Source organism: Zingiber officinale, unplaced genomic scaffold (assembly GCF_018446385.1).
Source record: "Zingiber officinale cultivar Zhangliang unplaced genomic scaffold, Zo_v1.1 ctg79, whole genome shotgun sequence".
NCBI classification, from domain to species: Eukaryota; Viridiplantae; Streptophyta; class Magnoliopsida; order Zingiberales; family Zingiberaceae; genus Zingiber; species Zingiber officinale.
This window is the reverse complement of record NW_024589974.1, coordinates 178,971-201,578: the sequence shown is the minus strand read 5'-3', so window position 1 is coordinate 201,578 and position 22,608 is coordinate 178,971. Positions and strand designations below refer to the sequence as shown.

Here is a 22,608-nt window from a genome sequence, read left to right as displayed (position 1 = left end):
TTATTTTTGGTTTTTTGTTTTCTTTGTTGTTTTGGTTTTTATATTATCTTTCTAGTATTGTACTGCTTGTTGTTTTCTTTTGTGAGGGAAAAAAAGAGAGGGAAAAAAAAGAAAAAAAAAAGGGGGGGGAATCCAATTGCAAGCAATTCTGAGCTTCACCACATGGAGCCACTTGATGTTTAATTCTCCACCACATGAAGGTTGAACCTCCACAGAAGATTGACACATGGTTCTGAGCTCCTCTCTTCAAGATTGACCACATGGTTCTAAGATTGACCACATGGAGCCACTTGATGTCACTCGAAGATTGACCACATGGAGCCCACTTGATGTCTTAAGCTCTTCCCCTTCACCACTTGGAGTTCACCTTGATGTTCCATTCTCCAGCATGTGATGTTCTCCACTTCACAGAGGGAGATGCATTCAGTGAGGCCCTTCACAGAGTGAGAGGGTGAGATGAGGCAAATAATGTATGTGTGTGAGCGATATCATCTTGGCCATGTAGGGAGCTGTACAGAGAGGGGAAAATGAGAGTGAGGTTGGTAAGGGTGTATTTTGGTTATTGCGGGGGTGGGGCTTTGGTGAGGTTGGTGAATAGATCCACCATAATGATCTATCTAGTCCGCAGCAAACGGCTCGCGGTAAAGACAACACCAAATCCGTTGATGGTTGAGGTTTTGCCAAAAAGCCCAAGAGGGTGAATAGGTCCACCATAACGACCTATCTAGTCCGCAGCAAATGGCTCGTGGTAAGGACAACACCAAATCCGTCGATGGCTGGGGCTTTGCCAAAAAGCCCAAGAAGGTGAATAGGTCCACCATAACGACCTATCTAGTCCGCAGCAAAAGGCTCGTGGTAAGGACAACACCAAATCCGTTGATGGCTAGAGCTTTGCCAAAAAGCACAAAAGGGTACATAGATCCACCATAAGGATCTATCTAGTCCGCAGCAAACAGCTCGCGGTAAAGACACGACAAATTCGTTGATAGCTGACCAATTGCTAAAAGTGGGGCGACGATACTTTGCAGGATGACATCCTTGGTATGGTGATCTTGTGGGGCTTTGCAGAGTCATTACAGGAGATGGACTGCACATTATAGCAGACAGATGCATTTACGGGCGTTTGCTGCGGATGGGAGCAGGGCAGTGGATGAGGTGCAGTTGTGTTGCGGCCAGGGCCGGACACACCCTTGATGCAGACACTTGTGGGCCTCGTATGATTGAGATGCAGGATGCGGCCAGTGCTGGGCCACCTTTGCATAGTGATGAGGCTGATGAGGGCAGATACATGGAGGATGAGCACTACGATCTTGGCGCCTTCTTGATATCTAAAGAGATTAGAGCATTGGAGTGCGAGACGTTGATTGTATTTTGGTGGATGGTATAGTGAGCGCATGTGTGACAGGATGTATTTTGAGATGATGGTACAGTGAGAGTACATTGCATGTACAGGGGCTTCTTCGAGGCCATACCTCAGATAGCCACCCGGATCTGACACTTCGTCAGATCTGACTGGATATCCTAGGACATGTCGATTGTACACATTTCTTTGATGATATATAATTTACCTTTCATCAAAAAAAAAAGTGAAAGAGCTCTCAGTAAGTCCCCAGGGCGTAGCACAGCTGGGGGCGCATGGTTTCGTGGTCGAAAGGTCCAGGGTTCGATCCTCGGGGTGTCATTGCCTGGGGTTAGCGTCCCGATTATGCGCTTTCAGCTGTGTACCTGCATTTACCTCCCTCCATATCTGTGGGACCGGCTCTAGGGGGCTGCTGATGTGGCGATTCCACATTTTTTTTTGTGAATGAGCTCTCAGTACACGTGCAGAGGTTACACAGATAGATGGTACACGAGTGAGCACATGTACACGACCATGGTTCCCCTTCCAGATCTGATACTTCGTCAGACATGACATAAGGGGTCCAAGGATCTTTTTTGTATGATTGTGCATTTTGATAATATATATTTACCTTTTCATAAAAAAAAAATGAAAGAGCTCTCAGTAACAACTGAACTAGGGGTGCTCTGGTTAAGATGTTGTTACCCATTGACTGAGGTGCCATGTTCGAGCCCCCACTTGCGCAGGCTCTTATCAATTAAAAAGTCCCAATTTGGGGCAATGTTGACTTAGGTGCAGAATTTGAGCCCTCTTATCAACTCTTTATCCGTCGGATACGCGGTACTGAGGCTCCCCAAAAAATCCCTTCGAGGGTTTCTGGGGTATGGGGTCACGAAGCGGTGGGTCCAGTCACGTTAAAAAATTTATCCTACCTTAGTTTTGACCCCACGGGTCATCCGAGTTGGTAAGTAGTGGCATGCTTGCCACATTAGGTCGCGGGGTCGAACCACAGGGCTGTCGGAGTTTAAATCCCTGGACCCTGTGCACCTCACCCACCACCACTTGCCCGCTCGACTGCCGTGATTTACCTTCCTCGTGATAGCCTGGGGTCGAGTACGGCGAGGGCGTTAGGGGCGAGCGATTTCACCTTTTGCCATGAGAAAGAGCTCTCAGTACTCTTCGACGATCTGTGTGAGCGCTTTCATTCTCCCCCCCCCCCCCCTTTCTCTTTCTCTTTTCCATCACCGGTGCAAGGTGGAGGTTTTTCCTTCCATTAGATTTCTTTCCTCTCCTTGTTTCTCTCTTTTTGGTTTTCTCGTTCTGGTTTCGTTGGCCTCTCTGAGTTCTACATCCATTGTTCAAAGTGGTTGGTGGTTTCTAGAGGAGCAACTTTTCCCGGTGACGAACTCAGGTGGCAGTCATCTCCGGCCAAGTTTTGCCAAAGAAGGAAAGTTTTCATAGCCAAATATTTTCATTATTCGGTCATCTCCGGCCAAGTTTTGCCAAGGAAGGAAAGTTCTCATCTCCGACCAAGTTTTGCTAAGGAAGGAAAGTCTTCAACGCCACATATTTTCATTAATTTGCATTAATTACTTGCAAATATCTTCCCCTTTAATTGGCAAATCTTGGACGACATTTCATTGCATTAATTACTTGCCAAATTTTCTTCCCATTGATTGGCAAATCTTGGACGGCATAATCTTATTCGATGGCTTTTGTTTGGATGCTAATTTCATTATAGTGTGCTTAGGTGTCCACTTTCCACAATGGGAAAAAAGAAAAAGAGGCTCAAATATTCTCCCTTGAGTCAAACACGTGAGTTGCAAATTGACTCATATGAAGAGCAAAGATTTAGCCACATTGAAGCGGTCAACCTGGCAACTAATGAATTTCATGAGGTGGAGGACCAAGCTATGAAGGACGTGTATGTAGATCAAGCTTCTAATCTCCAAAGCGGTGCTGAGATGGATGAGCAAGGAAAAAACGTGAAGGCTTCTAATCTCCAAAGCGGTGCTGAGGTGGATGAGCAAGGAAAAAACGTGAAGGATTTTGCTGGTGAGACAGCCAACGTGCAGGAGGCTGCACCAGCGGAGGGAGTGATGCCGGATCCAATACCGGTGGCTCGAGATAGTGATAATCAGAAGGATGGGCTGTCGGATGTTGTTCCACCTACCCAACCGGCACAGGCGACACAAAAGACGAAGACTTGAGCAAGTTTATTCAAAAACAATCAAAAGTCAACATCAAGCGTATCTCTGGAACAATATAAAGCTAAAGGCGAGAGGATATCTATCGATTTTGATGATATCGATGACATTGAAGACACCCTGGGCTTTTGTCTCGTTGGTTGTTTCATGGGGCAACATCCAGGAAGAAATGGAATCTATACGATAGCCAACCAGTGGAAAGTTCACTACAAATTCTTTATTCATAAAAGTGGGTGGGTGGTCTATCGTTTTGATACAAAAGAGGATCACGATAAGGTCTTACAGGGAGAGTCTTACTTTGCTTTTGGAGTCCCCATTTTTCTGAAAATTATACCAAAGTGTTTTCTCTTCCATAAGGATGGTCGGCTGTTCCAGCTTGGATACAAATCCATGGTTTACCCCCGGATTGTTGGTCACAGAAGGTCTTGAGTATGATTGGTTCAGAGGTAGGCAAGCCTTTATACACGGATAGTTTGATACGATCAAGGGAGCGGCTAGAGTATGCTCGTCTTTTGTTGGAGGTTCCGATCATTGGGGATAGAATTTATGAGATTCCAATCACATTACCTATCGGAGTGCAGCTTGATCTCAATCTTTCTACAAGTTTCACAATATTCGGACATCATTTCATAAATAATTCAGAGATCAAGCTGCACTCTGATAGGTAATGTGATTAGAACCTCATAAATTCTATCCCCAATGACCGGAACCTCCACCAAAACACAAGCATACTCTAGCTGCTCCCGTGATCGTGTCAAGGTATCCGTGTATAAAGGCTTGCGTACCTCTGAACCAATCATACTCAAGACCTTCTGTGACCAACAATCCGGGGGTATACCATGGATTTGTATCCAAGCTGGAACAAGTCGACCATCCTCATGGAAGAGAAAACACCTTAGCATAATCTTCAGAAAAATGGGGACTCCAAAAGCAAAGTAAGACCCTCCCTGTAAGACCTTATCGCGATCCTTTTTTTGTATCAAAACGATAGACCACCCACCCACTTTTATGCATAAAGAATTTTTAGTGAACTTTCCACTGGTTAGCTATTGCATAAACTCCATTTCTTCCTGGATGTTGCTCCATGAAACAACCAACAAGACAAAAGCCCAGGACGTCTTCAATGTCATCGACATCATCAAAATCAATAGATATCCTCTCGCCTTTAGTTTCATATTATTCCAGAGACACGCCTGATGTTAGTTTTCGATTGTTTTTTAATAAACTTGCCCAAGTCTTCGTCTTTTTTGTCGCCTGTGCAAGTTAGGTAGGTGGAACAACATCCGGCAACCCATCCTTTTGATTATCACTATCTCGAGCCATCGGTATCGGATCCGGCATCACTCCCTCCACTGGTGCAGCCTCTTGCACGTTGGTTGTCTCACCAACAAAATCCTTCACATTTTTTCCTTGCTCATCCACCTCAGCACCGCTTTGGAGATTAGAAGCTTGATCTGCATACACGTCCTTCATAGCTTGGTCCACCTCATAAAATTCATTAGTTGTCAGGTTGGCCGCTTCAATGTGGTTAAATCTTTGCTCTTCATATGAGTCAATTTGCAACTCACGTGCTTGACTCAAGGGAGAATAATTGAGCCTCTTTTTCTTTTTTCCCATTGTGGAAAGTGGACACCTAAGCACACTTCAATGAAATTAGCATCCAAACAAAAGCCATCGAATAAGAATATGTCGTCCAAGATTTGTCAAACAATGGAAAGAAAATTTGACAAGTAATTAATTCAATGAAATGCCGTCCAAGATTAGCCAATTAAAGGGAAAGATATTTGACAAGTAATTAATGCAAATTAATGAAAATATGTGGCGTAGAAGACTTTCCTTTCTTAGCAAAACTTGGTCAGAGATGAGAACTTTCCTTCCTTGGCAAAACTTGGCCGGAGATGACTGAATAATGAAAATATTTGACGATGAAAACTTTCCTTCTTTGGCAAAACTTTGTCGGATATGACCGCCACCTGAGTTCGCCGTCGAAAAAAATTGCTCCTCCAAAAACCACCACCCACTTTGAACAATGGTTGTAGGAAAAACCTCCACCTTGCACCGGTGATGGAAAAAAGAAAGAGAAGGGGGGATGGGGGAAGAGGGGGGAATGAAAACGCTCACACAGATCGTCGGAGAGTACTAAGAGCTCATTCACTGTGACAAAAGGTGATTCACTCGCCCCCAACGTCTCCGTCAACCTGTCCCTAGCCAATACAGAGGAGGTAAATCACAGGAGCTACTAACCCAGACAATGACTAGTGCATAGGGGAGGGTAGGAACCTGACTATTAGTCAGGATTTGACCCCAAACCTTATTATGACAACACCCAATGCACTAACCACTAGTCCATCCCAAAAGGAACTGAGAGCTCTTTCACGATGGCAAAAAACAAATACGCTCGTCTCCAACATCACCGTCAATCCGTCTCAGAGTCAACATAAAGAAGATAAATCACGGGTGATTACTAGCCCTGAGAGCTCTTTCACTTTTTTTTTTTTTATTTATTATGAAAGATAAATATGTATATGATTCGAAAGGGACATACAGCAATCTATGGCTTTCGCTCGTCATGTCCGGACGAATGCCGGATCGGAACGAAAGAAAACCATAGGCCGCTAAAAATCTATAGCACCGCACCCAAGGGGATTGGCACTGTACACATTAAGCACTAGGTTGATGTACGCAGACACCAACCTTCATCACAATCTCATATGATCTCGAGTACAAACACTAACATACGACCACACTAACATGTATCACTGTCACTAACATATGTCACTGTCATCGTCGTGCTTGTGTCCTCCTTGACTTGTTACCTCCGCGAGCTAACTCCGAGCCGCCTCCTTGCCGGAGACACAATCTGAACTGGCAGCCCCTCTAATGGCCCCTCTGTGTGGAGGGGGTAATATGTCTCTGCACAAAACAGTTTCGAACCTCGCCGTGCATGAAAACAGTGGAACTCCGGCCCCTCTCCGAAGCTCCAGCCACCGACAGGCAGGATGCCGGCTGGACGTCCTCAGCCCCTGTACACCGCAGCTTCTCTGGCCTTTACCCTCCCGTCTCTTCCTTCATCCAACAGGACAGTCGGTGCCAGGTCTGAGGACACCATAAACAGCTCAAGTAGAAAACGGTTATGGTCCGAACCTGAGGTTGAGCAGAAGACTGCATCTTCCAAATCTGTGCAAAACCAAACAGCAGCTTTCCTTGCCCTCTTCACTGTATTGGAGCGCCAACAGCCCCTCCGCTTTCACCCTCGCCTCGCCGGAACGTCTACCATGGTTGGTTGCATCCTCCACCCTCCTCCAAATGCGCTCCTTTGGTCCAATCCTCCACCAAAAGGAGATTTTCCTCTTCAATGAAATCTGAGCGAGGGGGTTTCTTCACCAACGCGGTAGCTCCAGCTATGGCCGGAGCAAGCTGTCATCACCGGAATAGAGGGAATCTGATGAAAGAAACGTCCATGGTCTGCCTGTAATGGGCCGGCCCAGCCCATAATAGGTGCCCTCTTTGATTGTTACCTTCCTTCTCGCACCAGAATAGAAAAGAGAAAGTGAATTGCATTCGAATATGAAATTGACTTAGTCAAACCTGCAAGCTGTCCTTGCCAATCTGTCAAATGCCAGCTGCCATTTTGAGCAATTCAAATTTGAATTTCAAATTAAAACTCGTCAAAGCTGCAAACTGGAAAAAGCAAACTGCCAGGTTGCTGCCAAAGCACGCAAGCCGCCAAAATCACATGCTGTCAAAGCTGCACGCCAAGCTGTACGCTGCCAATTCTGAACCAAAGCTGACCGCCAGCTGCCAAAGCACACCGCCAGCTGCCAATTCTGAGCCAAAGCTGTACGCTGCCAAAGCTGCACGCTGCCTGCAAACGTCTCACATCCGCCAAATCGCACGCATCCGAAGACACTTCTCCCTCACGTCTGCTTGGTTTTGAACACAAATTTCGAAAATACCCTCCCGTTATCGTGCTGGCCACCAGGTCCAAAGCGTCCACTGCCCTCCTCCTCTGATTTCGCCGGAACTCTGCCAGAGTCTGCTGGTCACCGGAAACAGCCATCACCGACTGAAAACTTGACGTTCCTCGCCTTCCCGCCGGCCAGTGAGAAAAATGGCACCACCAACCATCTCCTCGCCTCACCCGTCTTCCGTGGACACTCCGGGACTGCCGGCGAGATGACCGGCAGGCGCTGTATATGACTTCCGCCGGCAACAGCTCCTTGCAGTCGTCGGCACAAAACTGACAGAAACTAGCGGATCACAGAATAAGCACACCGCACCTTGAACTTGACGAGGACACTGCTCTTCCTTCTTGGTCCCCGGCTTCAAGAAACCCAACCTTCGTAGCTCGCCTCCGCAACAAGCCAAGTCCTCTGATCATCTTCCACAGTGACTTCCGGTTGGTGGTGGAGTGGGGCGGGGTGGGGCGCAGTAGGCTTGCATGACCAGAGGAAGCCACCCACAAGAACATCCCCCTCCTAGTGCTCCGGCGAAGTAGATGGGCGGAGGTCATCAGAGCTCACCATGCTCTCCTTCATGAGTGATCTGGTCGCCTCCCCGCAGCCTTCCGCCGGCGCCGGTGGTGGCTGCCACCGCCTACTTGCTGCCTTGAGTGGAGTTTCTGCCGGCCATGAGTGCAGCCTCTCCTTCCTAGACTGACTGCAGTTTCTGCCGACCATGCTTCTCTCTCTAGGAAGGGAGAAGGGGAAAGACTCTTTCACGATGACGGACTGAGAGCTCTTTCACCGACTGAACTCTTTTACTGTACAAAGGCGGATCCCGCCGCTCAGCGCCCCGTAGGTCTGATCCCACAGGGATCCTAGGAGGAAGTAAATCAGCGGTGAATGTTGGTCCGGGTAAAACGTGGTGTCTCCAGAATTTAACACAGCCGACCCAGATTATTCATCGAGTGCGCATCCATGGATCTTCGACCCTACGGCTCATTGTGCAAGGATGTCACGCCTTAATCGGTTAGGCTATGTTTACTCAAGAGTGTGGATGAGGAAAGGAAAGGAATCAACTATGGAAAGTTATCTTTGGAGGAAGAGAAAAGAAATGGTGAAGAAATCTTTTCCTTTACACACTTGTTTACCTTGATAGAGGAAGGTGAATACTTATGATGTAATTTTGTAAATAAAAAAGGGTGCATGCGTCATTTTTTTTGGTACATAGTGTAATTTTATGAGTTAAAAAGGCTACATGCGTCATTTTTTTTGTATATGATGTAATTTTGTGAATGCAAAAGGGATACATGCGTCATTTTTTTTTCCATCCGCTGCTTTCCGTCCGATTTTGAGGTGATCGGTTTTGGCTCAAAAATTATCCACGGATGAATTGCGTTACTTTTCCTTCGGAAAATTTTAATGAAGTAAACGACGGAAACTTTTCCACTGTGGAAACTTTTTCTTAATTTTGCTTTCCACTCTCCCAAGTAAACATAGCCTTAATCCAGCCCGCGGGGGCGACTGAGAGCTCTTTCACTGTGCAAAAAAGGTGAGTCCCTTCGCCCAGCGGCCCCCTAGGCCTGGCCCCACAGGGATCCTAAGAGGAGGTAAATCAGCGGTGAATACAGGTCCGGTTAAGGCGTGGTGTCTCTAGAATTTAACACAACCGGCCTAGATTATTCATCCAGTGCGCGTCCATGGACCTTCGACCCTACAACTCATTAAGCAAGGATGTCACGTCTTAACCGGTTGATCCAGTCCACGGGGGCGACTGAGAGCTCTTTCATTGTGCAAAAAGACGGGTCCCGCCGCCCAACGACCCCCTAGGCCTGGCCCCACGGGAATCCTAGGAGGTAAATCAGCGATAAATGCTGGCCCGGATAAAGCGTGGTGTCTCCAGAATTTAACACAGCCGGCTCAGATTATTCATCCAGTATGCGTCCGTGGACCTTCGACCCTACGACTCATTGTGCAAGGATGCCACACCTTAACCGGTTGATCCAGCCCGCGAGGGCGACTGAGAGCTCTTTCACTTTGCGCAAAGGCGGGTCCCGCCGCTCAGCGGCCCCCTAGGCCTGGCCCAACTGAGAGCTCTTTCACACTGCAAAAGGCGGATTCCGCCGCCTAGCGGCCCCCTACGCCAGACCCATGGTATTGTAGGAGGAGGGTAAATCAAGGTGAATGCTGGGTTGGTAAGTTGATGGTTGTTCGAGGCTTTAAGCCAGCAGACGGGGATATTATCCCACATTGTAACTGGCGACACTCGAACCGTCGCTCCAAACTGAGAGCTCTTTCACTGGCAAAAGGTGGAATCGTCACCCTAGCAGCCCCCTGGCCTCAGCCCCACAAAATTTCAGAGGGAGTAAATCACGATTAATGCTGGGCAGGATAGGTGACTGGGGGTCGAAGGAATTTTTAGCGCAGCAGACCAGGGTTTTATCCCCGAGTGCAACTGGCGACATTCGACCCCATGACTTCAGTGGCAAGCTGCAGGCACCTAACCAGCTGATCCAGCCCGTGGGGGCAACTGAGAGCTCTTTCACGCTGCAAAAGGCGGGTTCCGCCGCCTAGCAGGCCCCTACGCCAGCCCCATGATATTGTAGGAGGAGGGTAAATCAGGGTGAATGCTGGGTTGGCAAGTTGATAGTTGTTCGAGGCTTTAAGCCAGCAGACGGGGATATTATCCCACATTGCAACTGGCGACAATCGAACCGTCGTATCCTAAAAACCACATCGAATCGTCGTATCCTAAAAACCACAGCCTGCTAACTAACTATACAGTCGTATTCTAAAAATATTCTAAGTAAACGATAATAATCAGATCCATGATAAAATCTAAATTTATAACTATTGACAAATATAATAAAAATAACTGAATGACTACGATAACTTTTAGAAAATATTCTGAAATGGATGAAACATATACTAGCAATTGCATACATTACAATAGTCAATCAGCAATCGCAAAGTCATTTATAAAATGATACGTCTAAGCATATAAATCGTAGATATAATATCATTAAATAACTACTCTCAACAGAAATTATCGTTTTAACTATCTGAAATCAAAAAATAACCTAACGGATCCACTAACCAAAGGATTAAATAGAAAATTAATTATAAGTTCATCACATGAAATAGACTTGATGTCATTATCAGCAATCAGTACATAAGACACCCAGCCTATATTGACTAGAAATTCCAATAACTAGATTCAAAAAAAAATAATTTACAATGACTAGAACACTATGAATGGTAATCCAATAAAACAATGATTGAATGAGTAAATCGATAAACTTTTAATGATCAAGAAAAATAAATACTACACTCGAAGGATCACCTATATGAAAAAAAAAACTATTTTAAAAAGAATTAGAAACACAATTTTTAAAACTTCTCACTGAACTAAACATGTTCATAATTAAGAATGAATATACTCATAAAAACTGAATTTTATCAAAAAAAAAAAACTTAGATGAAATATGTTAATATTTACACGGACAACAAAATAATTCACGAACATGACATCTACTATCAATCAGTAAACAAACAAAATAATATAAGAAAAAGTTCTAAAGATAAAATTTACCTATCATATACTGAACTAAACTACTAAATACTATTATATACTCTATCTTCAATCATATGAAAAATTGATGGAAATAAATGTTATGAACGAAAAAAAAAGATAAAAGAAAAAAGACACCCCATTATGAATAGAACTTTAGTCCCATAAAATTTTAAGACATATTAGTTAATTTTATTGATTTACATTCATTAATGATATAAACAAATATATAAAAAAAAATTCTCTCACGAATACATAGAGCGACTGTCTCACACGCATGAATGCACAAGAGATGCAAATGTAAGGCACAAGTTACACTAAATCATATTAATTTGTGTACGGATACAATCTGTGCACATCAAATGCTAAATAGATCAAAACAAAAAATTATCTAAATAGAAGAATTAATATTTTATCACGTAAATCTTTTTATTATTTGTATAACAAATACATTAAAATAAAATTAATTCAAAATCAAAACGATAGAATAAAATATTAAAAGAGCATTTGGTTTGCATTTTACACACTATTTTCTGTTTTTATTTTATAGAAAAATAGAAAACGCATTTGATTTATATTTTCCATATTTATTTTAAAAAAAAATGAGAGAGCATTTTATAAAAAAACAAAAAACACGAAAAGTCATTTTTATAAAAATAAAAAATATACATTTTTTAAAAATTAAAAATAAAAATAAGACAAACCAAACGCACCCTGACATTTTTACAACCGACGTTTTATAGCTCGACAAATAATGATCATTGCGATCATAAGTTAAAAAAATCACAAAAAAATAACAAAAGCTTTCTACCTACGTTCCTTCCTCTTGCACGATAGAATACAATTTAATTCACCGTGATTACCAATGCTATATGAGAATAACGATTAATAACTGTTGTATCTTACAAAATAAACACTCCGCGAAAACCTCAAAACATAACAGAAAGTGAGACTTTGAGGTTTGGAAGAAAATAGCCAATTTTGATTAGTAACGAGAAAATAAATAGACTAAAATCAACAGAAAAAGGTAATGATTTTAGACGATCTTTCAGGAATAACATCAGGTAATGAAATTTTAGAACGTCTTCAATTTAATTCAAGATTAGTAATAACATCAGGCAAATATCTTGTTTCCTAAATACAATTGTTAGACTAGCATAATAACATGAGACAAATTTAACAAAAAAATATGTGATAATACCAACAATAGTATTAAGTATTTAAATGAACCTTAGAATTTTTTTACCAACGATCCGAAGAAAATAACTAGATTTGATTAGTAACGCGAAACTAAATCGACTAAATTCATCAGAAAAAAAGTAATGAGTTTGGATCTTCTTAAGGAAAATGAAGTACATGATTCGAGATTGGGAGAATGATCAGAACCTGTCGGGATTTCATGAGAAACATCACCAAAAATCAGTGGATTGACAGACCATGAATTTCACATCACTTCATTTCCCCAAATCAAAAACATCAATCGACAAAAGAAACAACGGATCGGACAAAAATAAAACAACCAATTTAAGGACGAAGAGATTGAAAAACAAGAGGGAGAAGACAAACGATCAAAATGATAGCTCAGAACTTCTTAGAGGGATTGTGTTACCGTCAGCGATAGACGAATCCACCTCCGGCACAAGCATTTGATTTCATCATAGCCATATATCAAACAAAGAACAAAACTCTATCAAAAAATTCGAGCAGAAAATTATCAAAACAGTAGATGAAGAACAGAAGGCTGCAGCTCCTCGCTCCTCTCGGTGACAGATTTGAGACGATGAGTACATGCGATTTTCTTATATAGAGGAGGAAGGCGGAAGGAACCAGAAACCCTAATTGCTGATCAGGATGGCTCGATCTGAACCGTTCATCGCAGGAGATCCTAGGCCGCCATCAACAAGTCGATTTATTTTTTATTTTTTATTCTGAACCGATGTTGTTTTTAGAGCCAAACCGGTCTCAAGTGATAGGGCGCACCGCGCACCTAAGGATGGGTACGGATCCGATACCCGACAATTATCGGGCTATCGAAATCCGAACTTATTTATTTAAACAAGTAACTCACCCGTTAAATGCACATAAATTTTAGAAGTTAATATTAGAGGGTGTTTGGCTGTGCTTATAAGCTATCTAAAACAGCTTATAAGCTGTTTTGGAACTTATAAGCTCTTCAAATTTGTTTGGTAAAATTTTTTTCGAACAGCTTATAAACTGTCAAAATAAACTGTTTTGGAGCTTATAAGCTGTTTTTTAAAAAGTATGGAAGACCCTACTTTTCTAAAAAAGATCTTATTTTAATAATTTTTTTCTCTAAAATATCCTTATATAATTTCATAAATCTTCATCTTATCCTTCATAAATTTTTATAAGCCTAATATCTTTTTATCTCCGCCGACTTTTCTTCCAACGCTGTGTCATCTTCTCGGTCAATGCCTCTTTCCAATTTTCTCTCCCCCGGTGTAAAAATTCGCCCAAAACCCTCTATTAATAAAAATCTCAAAACCCTCTATTAATAGTATTATATCCTTTTTGGTAATTTTATTAATAAAAAGATCTTATAATACCAAACACATCAATACCTTTAAGTTGATTATAATAAGTTCACCCAAACACTTTAACAACTTATTTTTAAAATAAGACCTAACAACTTATAAGCTCCTAAAACAACTTATAAGTTGTACGAGCTTATAAGCTGTTTTTAATAAGTTTAGCCAAACACCCTCTTAGTACTTATCCTCTAAATACATATACACCGATATATTTACCAGTAAGTAATTCAAATATTATACATCTCTTTTTTCGTGAATCATATCTCTGTCCTTATCTATTTCCGAATTGTACGTTGAATCACTCCATTGATACAATTCGTTAGACATTGAAGTTTTTTTTAAGGCACTGTAGAGGATCATCACTGGTGAAGTTAAAAAAAATAATATATAATATATTTGAACTCTTTATAATTTAAAAAATTCATAAAATCTGAAATGATTATAATATGAAATTTCTAGATTGATCAAGTTGTAATCTAAAATCTCTAGACTGATTAATAAATTTCGATGAATAATTAGATGTTCATTAATTATCCTTCATATGACCAAGTAAATAAGGAGATCTTCATTGGTTAAAGTTTTGCAAAAAAAAAATTTATGATCCTAATATGTCATATCATGCCACATCAATATTCTAAAAACCTATTGATAGTTAGAGTTCTAAATGATTTTTGTATGATCTAATTAATAATATATAATCGCATAACTATATACATATTACATCAATTTCAGAACAGAAAAATTATTTTGAAATTTTACTATTGCTCTTGAAATATAAAGTTCAGCACCCACAATGATTAGAACTTTTTGTTCAACTTTTTTATTTTACAAATCTCTTTAAAAACCTTGCATTGGAGATGCCCTAAGCCTCTTACTACTTGATTTCATCATTTAATACTCTTAGAATCTGCAAAGAAGGCGAGCTAAAGATAGATTGTAAATTGCTAGTTTAGCAACACCAAGAAATCAAGTGTTCACAAGTCGATGGAATAGAGTAACTAGTGTCTTCCTGTCATCCAAATTTACACCGGCTAATGGCAGCAACTAAATCAATCAACATGACCATTTAGTTCTGCCTTCCTGACGAGCGGGAAAATCTCAGTTGCAACATGTCCCTCGCGGGGAAACCACATATTTAAAAATAAACTCCTGTGCAACATAGGTATTGAATTGGAACAGATAATCATATAGACGAAGCAGCTATCTTCCGACATGATATACTTGATGCTTCACATTATCACACTTGGATTCACCTTTGCATCCTCCATATTAACTCACTCAAAGACGCTTGAATCTCCAGCGGCACTACCATCGATCACAACTGAAACTGGAATAGCTTTCTGATCGTTGACATCCTGAATACTCTAATCAATTTCATCTGAATTTGTTACAACTTCCATGTCAGAGGAATTAGAAACACCATGAGGAACATCAATGGTGTTCTCAACCAGAGTGCTCGAGAGCATATTGTCACCAACATCTTGAGGTGCTGTCTTATCACCACCCGTCATTTTCTCTTCAATTGCAACCTGAGATATTTGTCCAGAGACTTCAAAGCAATTGCCAGCAGGTGTTTGTTCCTTCTGATCATGCAAAATATCTGTGTTTGTTCCTTCTGATCATGCAAAATATCTGTCTCCGATACGTCTTCGATAGTCAATTGTTTTGTTTCTGTCGGAGCAATAGGCTCCTTAGCGGAAGTGCCATCTTCAGTCAAATCAGTATTGCAAAGATGATCTTTCTTCGGTGGAAGTTCTTCATCCATAGCATTGATCTTTGCTGCTTTATCTTCCTCAACATCATGTGCTTTAGCTGCAACTTCTTCCTCAAGAGCACAATTTCTAGCGGCAACTTCTACCTCGAGGGCACGATTCCTAGCAGAAGCTTCTTCTTTGAGGGCTCGAGCCTGAGCTACATTTTCTTCTTCCATTCACAATCGCATTTTATGTTCCTCCAACAACCTTTTTAATCTATCATACTCGATTAGTAGATCAGCATATCTACTTTGTAGGCTCTCTTCTAGGACTTTTTGCTTGTTGACTTCTTCAACTAAACCATTAACTCTTAAAGTGGATGCCACAAGCTCCTGCTTGTGTAAAACTTTAAAGCATTTGAGTTCTGTTGCAGCAGTGTCCATATGCTTGAATGTGGCTTCAGCTTGCGACCATAAATTTTCACCCTTTGTCTGCTCAATTCAGGATCAAATGAAATTAATACATAGGAAATAACATAAAACAAATAAATGGAAAAAAAAAAAACTATAGATCTCCATAAAATAGTTCTTAATATCCATATGTTTCTACAATTCTACTATTTCCACCAAGATATTTGACCATAATACTTCAGAAATAATTGTTAATAGGATCTTGGCAGAATTAGCAAAAACAAGAATAAAAAGGCACAGAAAAGTACCCAAGCAGTCACAGCGCAGCAAAGTATCTAAGCAGTCACCGCAAAATAACAGAAACAACCATTATCAAGAAAGTTAACAAGAAGATTTTGATGTACCTGGTGACCATGCATGAGCACTTTAATTCTGTTCAAGACGTGTAGCCCCCTTCTCTTCTTCATCCATTCTTTTCTGCACTAACTCAAACTGATTTTGTAGGAAGCAAGTTTCTCACTGTTGCCAGAAACACTTGCAAGACCAAAGGTGCTACGAGCAGGAAAGAACATGAGATCTTCTTGGCATGCATTGCGGGCTTTAACAAAATCATCAAAAGATTCACTCTCATGTCCCATTGCCACACGGAGAAACTGAACTTCTTCCTTTATTAAAGAATCAGACTGCAAAAAAAATGTTATCAGTAACAATTTTGTACCAATGATATGAAGGCTTCTATGGCAAGGAAACTGCTAACAAATTGCCTTGTGGTTTGGAAACAACGAGCATAAATAAAAATAGCAATACCACTAGTAGGGTTGTAAATGAATCAAGCGTTCGTGAACAAGTTTGATGTTCGGCTTGGTAAGAGTTTGTTTATGTTCGTTCAATATACATAAGATTAATTAATCAAACAAGTTTGACAGCTCGTTAAGCTAAACAAACAAGCTTGAACACATATGTGTTCAGCTCGTTAACGTTCGTAAACAACGTTCATGAACAATGTTCGTGAACAACATTCGTGAACAACGTTTGTGAACAATGTTCACGAATCATATTTATTAATAAAACTCATTTCCATATACTAAATAAATAATAAAATAAAATAAAATAAAATAAATAAATTTAAATTATTAATCTTAATAACCAATCAAACAATTAAAAATTTCAAACAATCAAATAAGCTTGAATTTAGAGTTTGATAACATCTAAACGAGCCAAGCTCAAGCCAAGCTCGAACCAAGCTCAAGCCAAGCTTGGATTGAGAGCTTGATAACATCTAAACGAACCAAGTTCAAGCCAAGCTTCAAACAAACTCAAGCTCATAAAAAATAAACCAAGCCAAGCTTGAACACTCATTTCAAAAGCTTGGTTCATTTTAAGCTCGGCTCGATTATCTTATCAAATAAGCTTGAACACCCCAAATCTCGGCTCGGCTCAATTTGTTTACAGCCCTAACCACTGGTAATTATATCATTTGTCCAAAAAAAAAAAAATAGGGAAAGCCCAATTCCAGCCAAGAAAATCAAAATGTATCAGCAAATTGACCACACATGCTTGCCCCCTTCAACGACTATTTGGAATCCGCTGAGACCAATAGAAGTTTAGTCATGCAGGTGGGTGGAGAAGAAGCTAAGATTAGTGGTTATAAGCCCAGTAGGTGATGCAACGGATCATCCCAATTGCCGGACCTTTCATAATGTACATTCTTATTGCCTTTTTCTTGGACCGACTTATCATAAAAACAAGCCTAAACAGAATATTGAATCAAAAAGATAAAAAAATGTTCAGTCTGAGAACCACATTAAAATGGAAAAAAAACAGTTATCAAGAACTATTTAACTGGAGGCCAACGATTCCCCAATTTCACATCTGCAACTAACTATCAAGGTTTGAAATCAAGTTACCATGAAAAAGGGAAATGAAAAAGAATCAATACAACTTACAAAGAAGAAATTTCTTAAAGATCGTGACCACAAACAAAATTAATATCAGAAAGACAAAAAAAAGAAGAATAAAAGTATTTGCACGCCTCCTCCAGCTAATCTTCTTTGAAATCTTCAAGTTCAGGAATTGGTAATTTCCCATTTGATATTCGTCTGGTTCCTTTCTTTTTCTTCTCATCTGATTTTACGTTGATTGGATACTTTGCATTGTCATGTTTTACCAAAGCAAGAAGTTCACTATTTATCATTCCATCAGCCTGCTCAAACAGAGTAGGAGGGACAAATTAAAGGAACTCCTGTCCTCATCGCCCCTCATCAGTGATTTCCTTCCTTGCCTGTTCCTGTGCCTTCTCCCTGGCTATTCTGTCAGACATGTCCTCTTCAATTTTCTCCTCAGCCACTTCATCCTCCTCGGGAATAGGCTGAATAACTATCTGATACTCATCCTTAGGTTGTGGTAGGTTGGTTAGCCCATAATGCAAGTTTATTTTGAATTCAGCCTGCCTATGAAGCTCAAGCTTAGAACTATCTTGCACTTCAAGGTCTTCATTTATGTGAAGTTCATCCCTGAAAGGTGTCTCTTTTGGTGTCATACCAAAAGAATATCCATCTCTAGGAGTCATGCCAAATGTGGGGGTAACACCAGGTCCTGGAGTAGCTGATTGGGTAGCAATTGGATTTGGAGTCTGAATTTCCCTTTTCCTTGGTGTGACACAGTAGAAATCCGATGGGTGCAACACAGGGTTCTCCCCACCTAAAAGTGGAGTCTGAGACTCCCTTAATCGTGCAAGATTTTCAGCTTCCATCATAACTGTATTACCTTTCCCGCCAGGAGTTCTCTGTGGGATACACAAGGGAGTGATTCCTTGTCTAGGAGTCTGAGAATAATTTGCAAGAAGCGTTCGTGTGGCACTACTACCTTCAGTAAGTTCCTCATTAGCTAACAAAAGATCACTTGCATGACCCATTTTTGCAATTTCCTCCAACTCCTGACCTGAAATTTGCGGTGCTGGAAGCATCAGTTTAGACCTCTTCCTAACTGCTTCTGGATCATTAAGTTTGTTAGCTTGCAAAATTGCAGCAAGGGCATCCTGTTTTTGTGCTATCTTGTTTTTTGCGATATCTCGCTTCCTTAATTGTGCTTCAGTGTCAGCCCTCCTTTTACCTTCAAGCTCCTCGATGGTGGTAGGAAATTTGGGTTGCTCTAATGGCCTATTTTCACCTGAAACATCAAAGAACCCCGGGGGAGGTCTCTTCTCAAAGGATATTTCTGAATTATAGTCAATCCCTTTCCTTTTTCTCTTCTGGTGCCCACCAATTCCAGCTGACTTCAGTTCTCTTCTTTTCTGCAAAGATGCAAGCCTCCTTGCCTCCTCAAGTTGTTTTTCCCTTTCCTTTCTTTTGGCCTTCTTGCCTCTAGTATTAACTAAACGAGCACGTGCTTCTGAAAGCATTTCCTTTTCATCCCCATCCATGTTGACAGGATCAGGTCGTGCAGGTTTTGACTCAGGGTTTGGATCTATCTCTCCTGGGCGCAACTTTCGTAGGTCATCACCTGGCTCATAGTTCTCATCTTTTGCACAAGCTGCATCAAGTAGCTTTTCATAGCGTTCAAGACAGTGGGACGGTGTCCGACCCACAATTGGAGCAATTGTTCTCCATTGAGCAGGCATGAGCTTTGCAAGATGAAGCAATTTCTCATCCTCTTCCCTTGTCCACTCTGTCTGGAAGATCAAAAGAAACTTCAATTGATAGTTTCTTCGATAGAGAAAAGTCATTAAATCAAAACTAAAATTTACAAAAGAATAACATTATACAAACTTCATTTATAACAAAGAACAACATTGATTACCAGGAGTGCAAGACATTTTTTGTTCCCATCAAAGGCAAAAGATCTATAAGAGTAGTCTAAGCAACAGATGCTGAAGGCAATTCATTTATTTATTTTTTTTACAAGTGGAATAAAGTTCTTTTTAGAGAAAGAGTACATTATACAAACTTCTTTGTACTAAAACCTTGTTACACTTTGATGCTCTAAGATTCCAATGTCCATATTTGTTGTTGAACTATGATACCTGGACTCTTCATTTACCCCTTCACCCATGTCACACATTGATACAACACCAACAATCCAAGCGAACACTTAAAACATATATTGATCACATGTAAGAAGATTTAGAAAAAAAACCCTTGTTCATTTTAGATCAATACACCCGTAAAATACCCATATCCAAGTTCAAGTAACCTAGTCGTTGAATACACCCAGCCATTAGGGGAAAAAATATTTTTATACTATTTTTTCAGGTATGATCTAGTCCGTGGTGGAGCCATAATAGAGGAAGTGGGGTCAATTGACCCCAGTTGGATACATGATAGCTATCATATTAATATATTCTGACAACATAGTTATAGTTACCAAAAATTTGTCTTTAATATAATTATTTCACCCACTTAAATAAATGTTGGCTCCACTACTGTGATCAATTCACATGGCTCCACCACTGTGACCAATCCACATAGACCAAACAATTACAACTTTGCTAATACTATGACAATCTTTGACAACAATTTAACAATGCTACAACAAGGTGAGGAGAAGGGTTGAGTAAACCAAATGCATGTTCAATAAGCTATCATATCACAACATTGTTTTCTTGATTGATTAATCGAAGAAGAAGTATTATTTTGATTTGGATGTTCAAGGGTTTGTATGTGTAATTAGGTCCTTGTGCGGAGCACTCTAGGTAATCTAACAAAAATAATGAAAAATCAAAAAGTAGGAGATTTTGTTGCACTTTGTTGAATCAGAATCTCAATTAGCAGACATGAATTTAGGACATATTATACAAGAACCGGAATGCTACGCATACAATAAGAAGTTGCACAATCATGAAAATGAATATGCCCACGATACCAATAGTATAATAATAAAAAGGCTTATAAAGGCACCAATCGACAGGACTCATGTCTACACGAAAATAAGGTTTATTCGTAAGGAGATTCTTTTCTAATAATTGACATTATGCTCAATTAGGCACTCCAGAGATACATCATACACGGAAGAACATTTTGCGGTCCGACAACAATAGGATGCATGTTTCGACGAGGTTTCCAACATAAGGAACAGAGTAAGGAAAAATAATGCATAGAACTAGAAAGATACCTTCTTGATAGATGGATCGAGCCACTCATACCATCTAGCCTTACATTGCTTGGCGGACTTACGAACGAGCATGGAGGATATCCTAGCCCACTGATTCTTCCCATACTTCATAACCGCAGCTTTGAGGATCTCATCCTCAGAGTTCTTCCACACGCCACCCTTTATCATAATCCTCATCTTTGCTGTTTTAAATATAACCTTTTCTTCCTCGTCGCTTAGGAGCCCCCCTAGTTTCAACAGATAGAAATGGGACCAGTCGGAAGGATCTCTTTGCTGAGATCGATAACCTCTAGTAGCCTTGTTAGGATTGTTGGGGGATTGAATTCGGAGGAGAGTGGATCGATACGGTGAGAAGAAGAAAAATAGAAGGAGAAGAAAAAGCGAAATCACGGGCGCCGAACAAACGGTTGACGGCAACGGCGGAGGGAGGCGGGCCGGCAAGCGTCTCGAGGAAGCACGGAGGCGGTGGTGACAATCAGGGTTGCGAAGGGTTAATGACAACAAAACAAACCATTAGTTATGTAATATCGAATTATTTTTAACCAATCAAGATTTATAATATTTGACAAGGTAAAACATGAATAACAAAAATAATATTTTTAAATTTATTATATTAATTATTATAATTATTATAATTATTATTATTATGATTTTATGATATATATAATATTTTTATTATTAATTTCATAATTTATATAAATAAGTTCTTTCGTCAATAAAATAATTATTCTTTATTTTCTTGATATATGATATTATGGTATAACTATTAATGGAAAGACACGTATATAGAAAATAATATATATTTTCTTTATTTTTTATAACTATTTACTATGACACATTAGGATGTAAGTTGTCTTTCTCCTTTGACATTGTGGGAACACATATATAGTTACCCTTTCCCTTACATAAAATTACAATTTTGCCATTGTTCATTAAAGAGTATCCTGCTTAATAGGGTGATAAGTGAATCGAACTTTCTTGATGAATGGAACAATTTTGGTATTTTTTTTATTAAGAGTTTATTTATATTCATTTAATACACACTAGAGTAATTAAATAAATAAATTTGGATGCCTCGTTAAATTAAATAAAGAAACTTGAATATATATATGTTTCATCTATGTTATTCATTTTCAACTGTATATCTATATTTACCTCCCTCCATATTCATATAAATGGTTCTAGGGGGTCGCTGATGTGACGGTTCTATATTTTTGAATACATATATGTTTAGTTTGTTAACATTCGTGAATAATATTTTTTTTTAACAATATTCATGAATAATATTTACAAACAATGTTTATTAAGAAAACTCTTATCAATATATTAAATAAATAAATAAACTTTTAAAATGAACAAATAAGTTTGAATTATCAAGTTCAATAACCAATCAAACAAGTAAAAGCTTCAAACAATCAAATAATTTTAATTGAGAGCTTAATAATATTTAAATAAATCAAGCTCAAGCTTATAAAAAAAAACTAAACTAGGCTTAAATAATCATTTTAATGACTTTGTAAATTTTAACTTACTCGATTACTTTATAAATAAGTTTGAACATCCTAAAATTTAGCTTAGCTTAGCTTAGCTTAGCTTGTTTACCGCTCTACTTCAAACTACGGAAAAAAGTAAGCTCTAATGCAATAAAGTTGTGTAATCCATCAACACAAGCATTAATGGGCACGTTATTCTATCCAGCATTGGTGTAGCATCATGTGTCTTCTCAATTTTTCAAACACATGAGGATTGAGCCTCAATTTTGATAAATTAATGATGAATTTTTCT

General features: G+C 39.8%; 2 protein-coding genes and 2 non-coding genes across 4 annotated transcripts; all 4 read right to left on the bottom strand.

Annotated features, from left to right (window-relative positions):
• Positions 1 to 12,433: 12,433 nt before the first annotated feature.
• LOC122037786 lies at positions 12,434 to 12,516 on the bottom strand. Its single transcript, XR_006127748.1, has one exon. It is a non-coding gene; the product is annotated as a small nucleolar RNA snoR14 (small nucleolar RNA).
• Positions 12,517 to 12,635: 119 nt separating this feature from the next.
• LOC122037785 lies at positions 12,636 to 12,722 on the bottom strand. The gene has a single exon (XR_006127747.1). It is a non-coding gene; the product is annotated as a small nucleolar RNA U61 (small nucleolar RNA).
• A 2,269-nt stretch (positions 12,723 to 14,991) lies between these two features.
• On the bottom strand, positions 14,992 to 15,782 carry LOC122037784. The gene has a single exon (XM_042597237.1). It carries the CDS (start codon positions 15,538 to 15,540, stop codon positions 15,118 to 15,120), a length of 423 nt encoding a protein of 140 aa, XP_042453171.1. The 5' UTR covers positions 15,541 to 15,782; the 3' UTR covers positions 14,992 to 15,117.
• A 1,736-nt stretch (positions 15,783 to 17,518) lies between these two features.
• LOC122037783 (cell division cycle 5-like protein) lies at positions 17,519 to 21,324 on the bottom strand. Its single transcript, XM_042597235.1, has 2 exons — positions 20,824 to 21,324; positions 17,519 to 19,384 (listed from the first exon to the last, which is right to left on the bottom strand). The coding sequence occupies exons 1-2, from the start codon at positions 20,998 to 21,000 to the stop codon at positions 17,963 to 17,965; spliced, it is 1,599 nt and encodes a 532-aa protein (XP_042453169.1). The 5' UTR covers positions 21,001 to 21,324; the 3' UTR covers positions 17,519 to 17,962.
• Between the last annotated feature and the right edge of the window lie 1,284 nt (positions 21,325 to 22,608).

Bases quoted from the DNA above. Each gene is read 5' to 3' on its own strand.
- LOC122037784 (XM_042597237.1), bottom strand. From the start codon at position 15,540: ATGGAAGAAGAAAATGTAGCTCAGGCTCGAGCCCTCAAAGAAGAAGCT.
- LOC122037783 (XM_042597235.1), bottom strand. From the start codon at position 21,000: ATGAGGATTATGATAAAGGGTGGCGTGTGGAAGAACTCTGAGGATGAG. The intron at 19,385-20,823 runs GTATCTTTCTAG...TTGATCTTCCAG, and splicing joins TCGATCCATCTATCAAGAAG to ACAGAGTGGACAAGGGAAGA.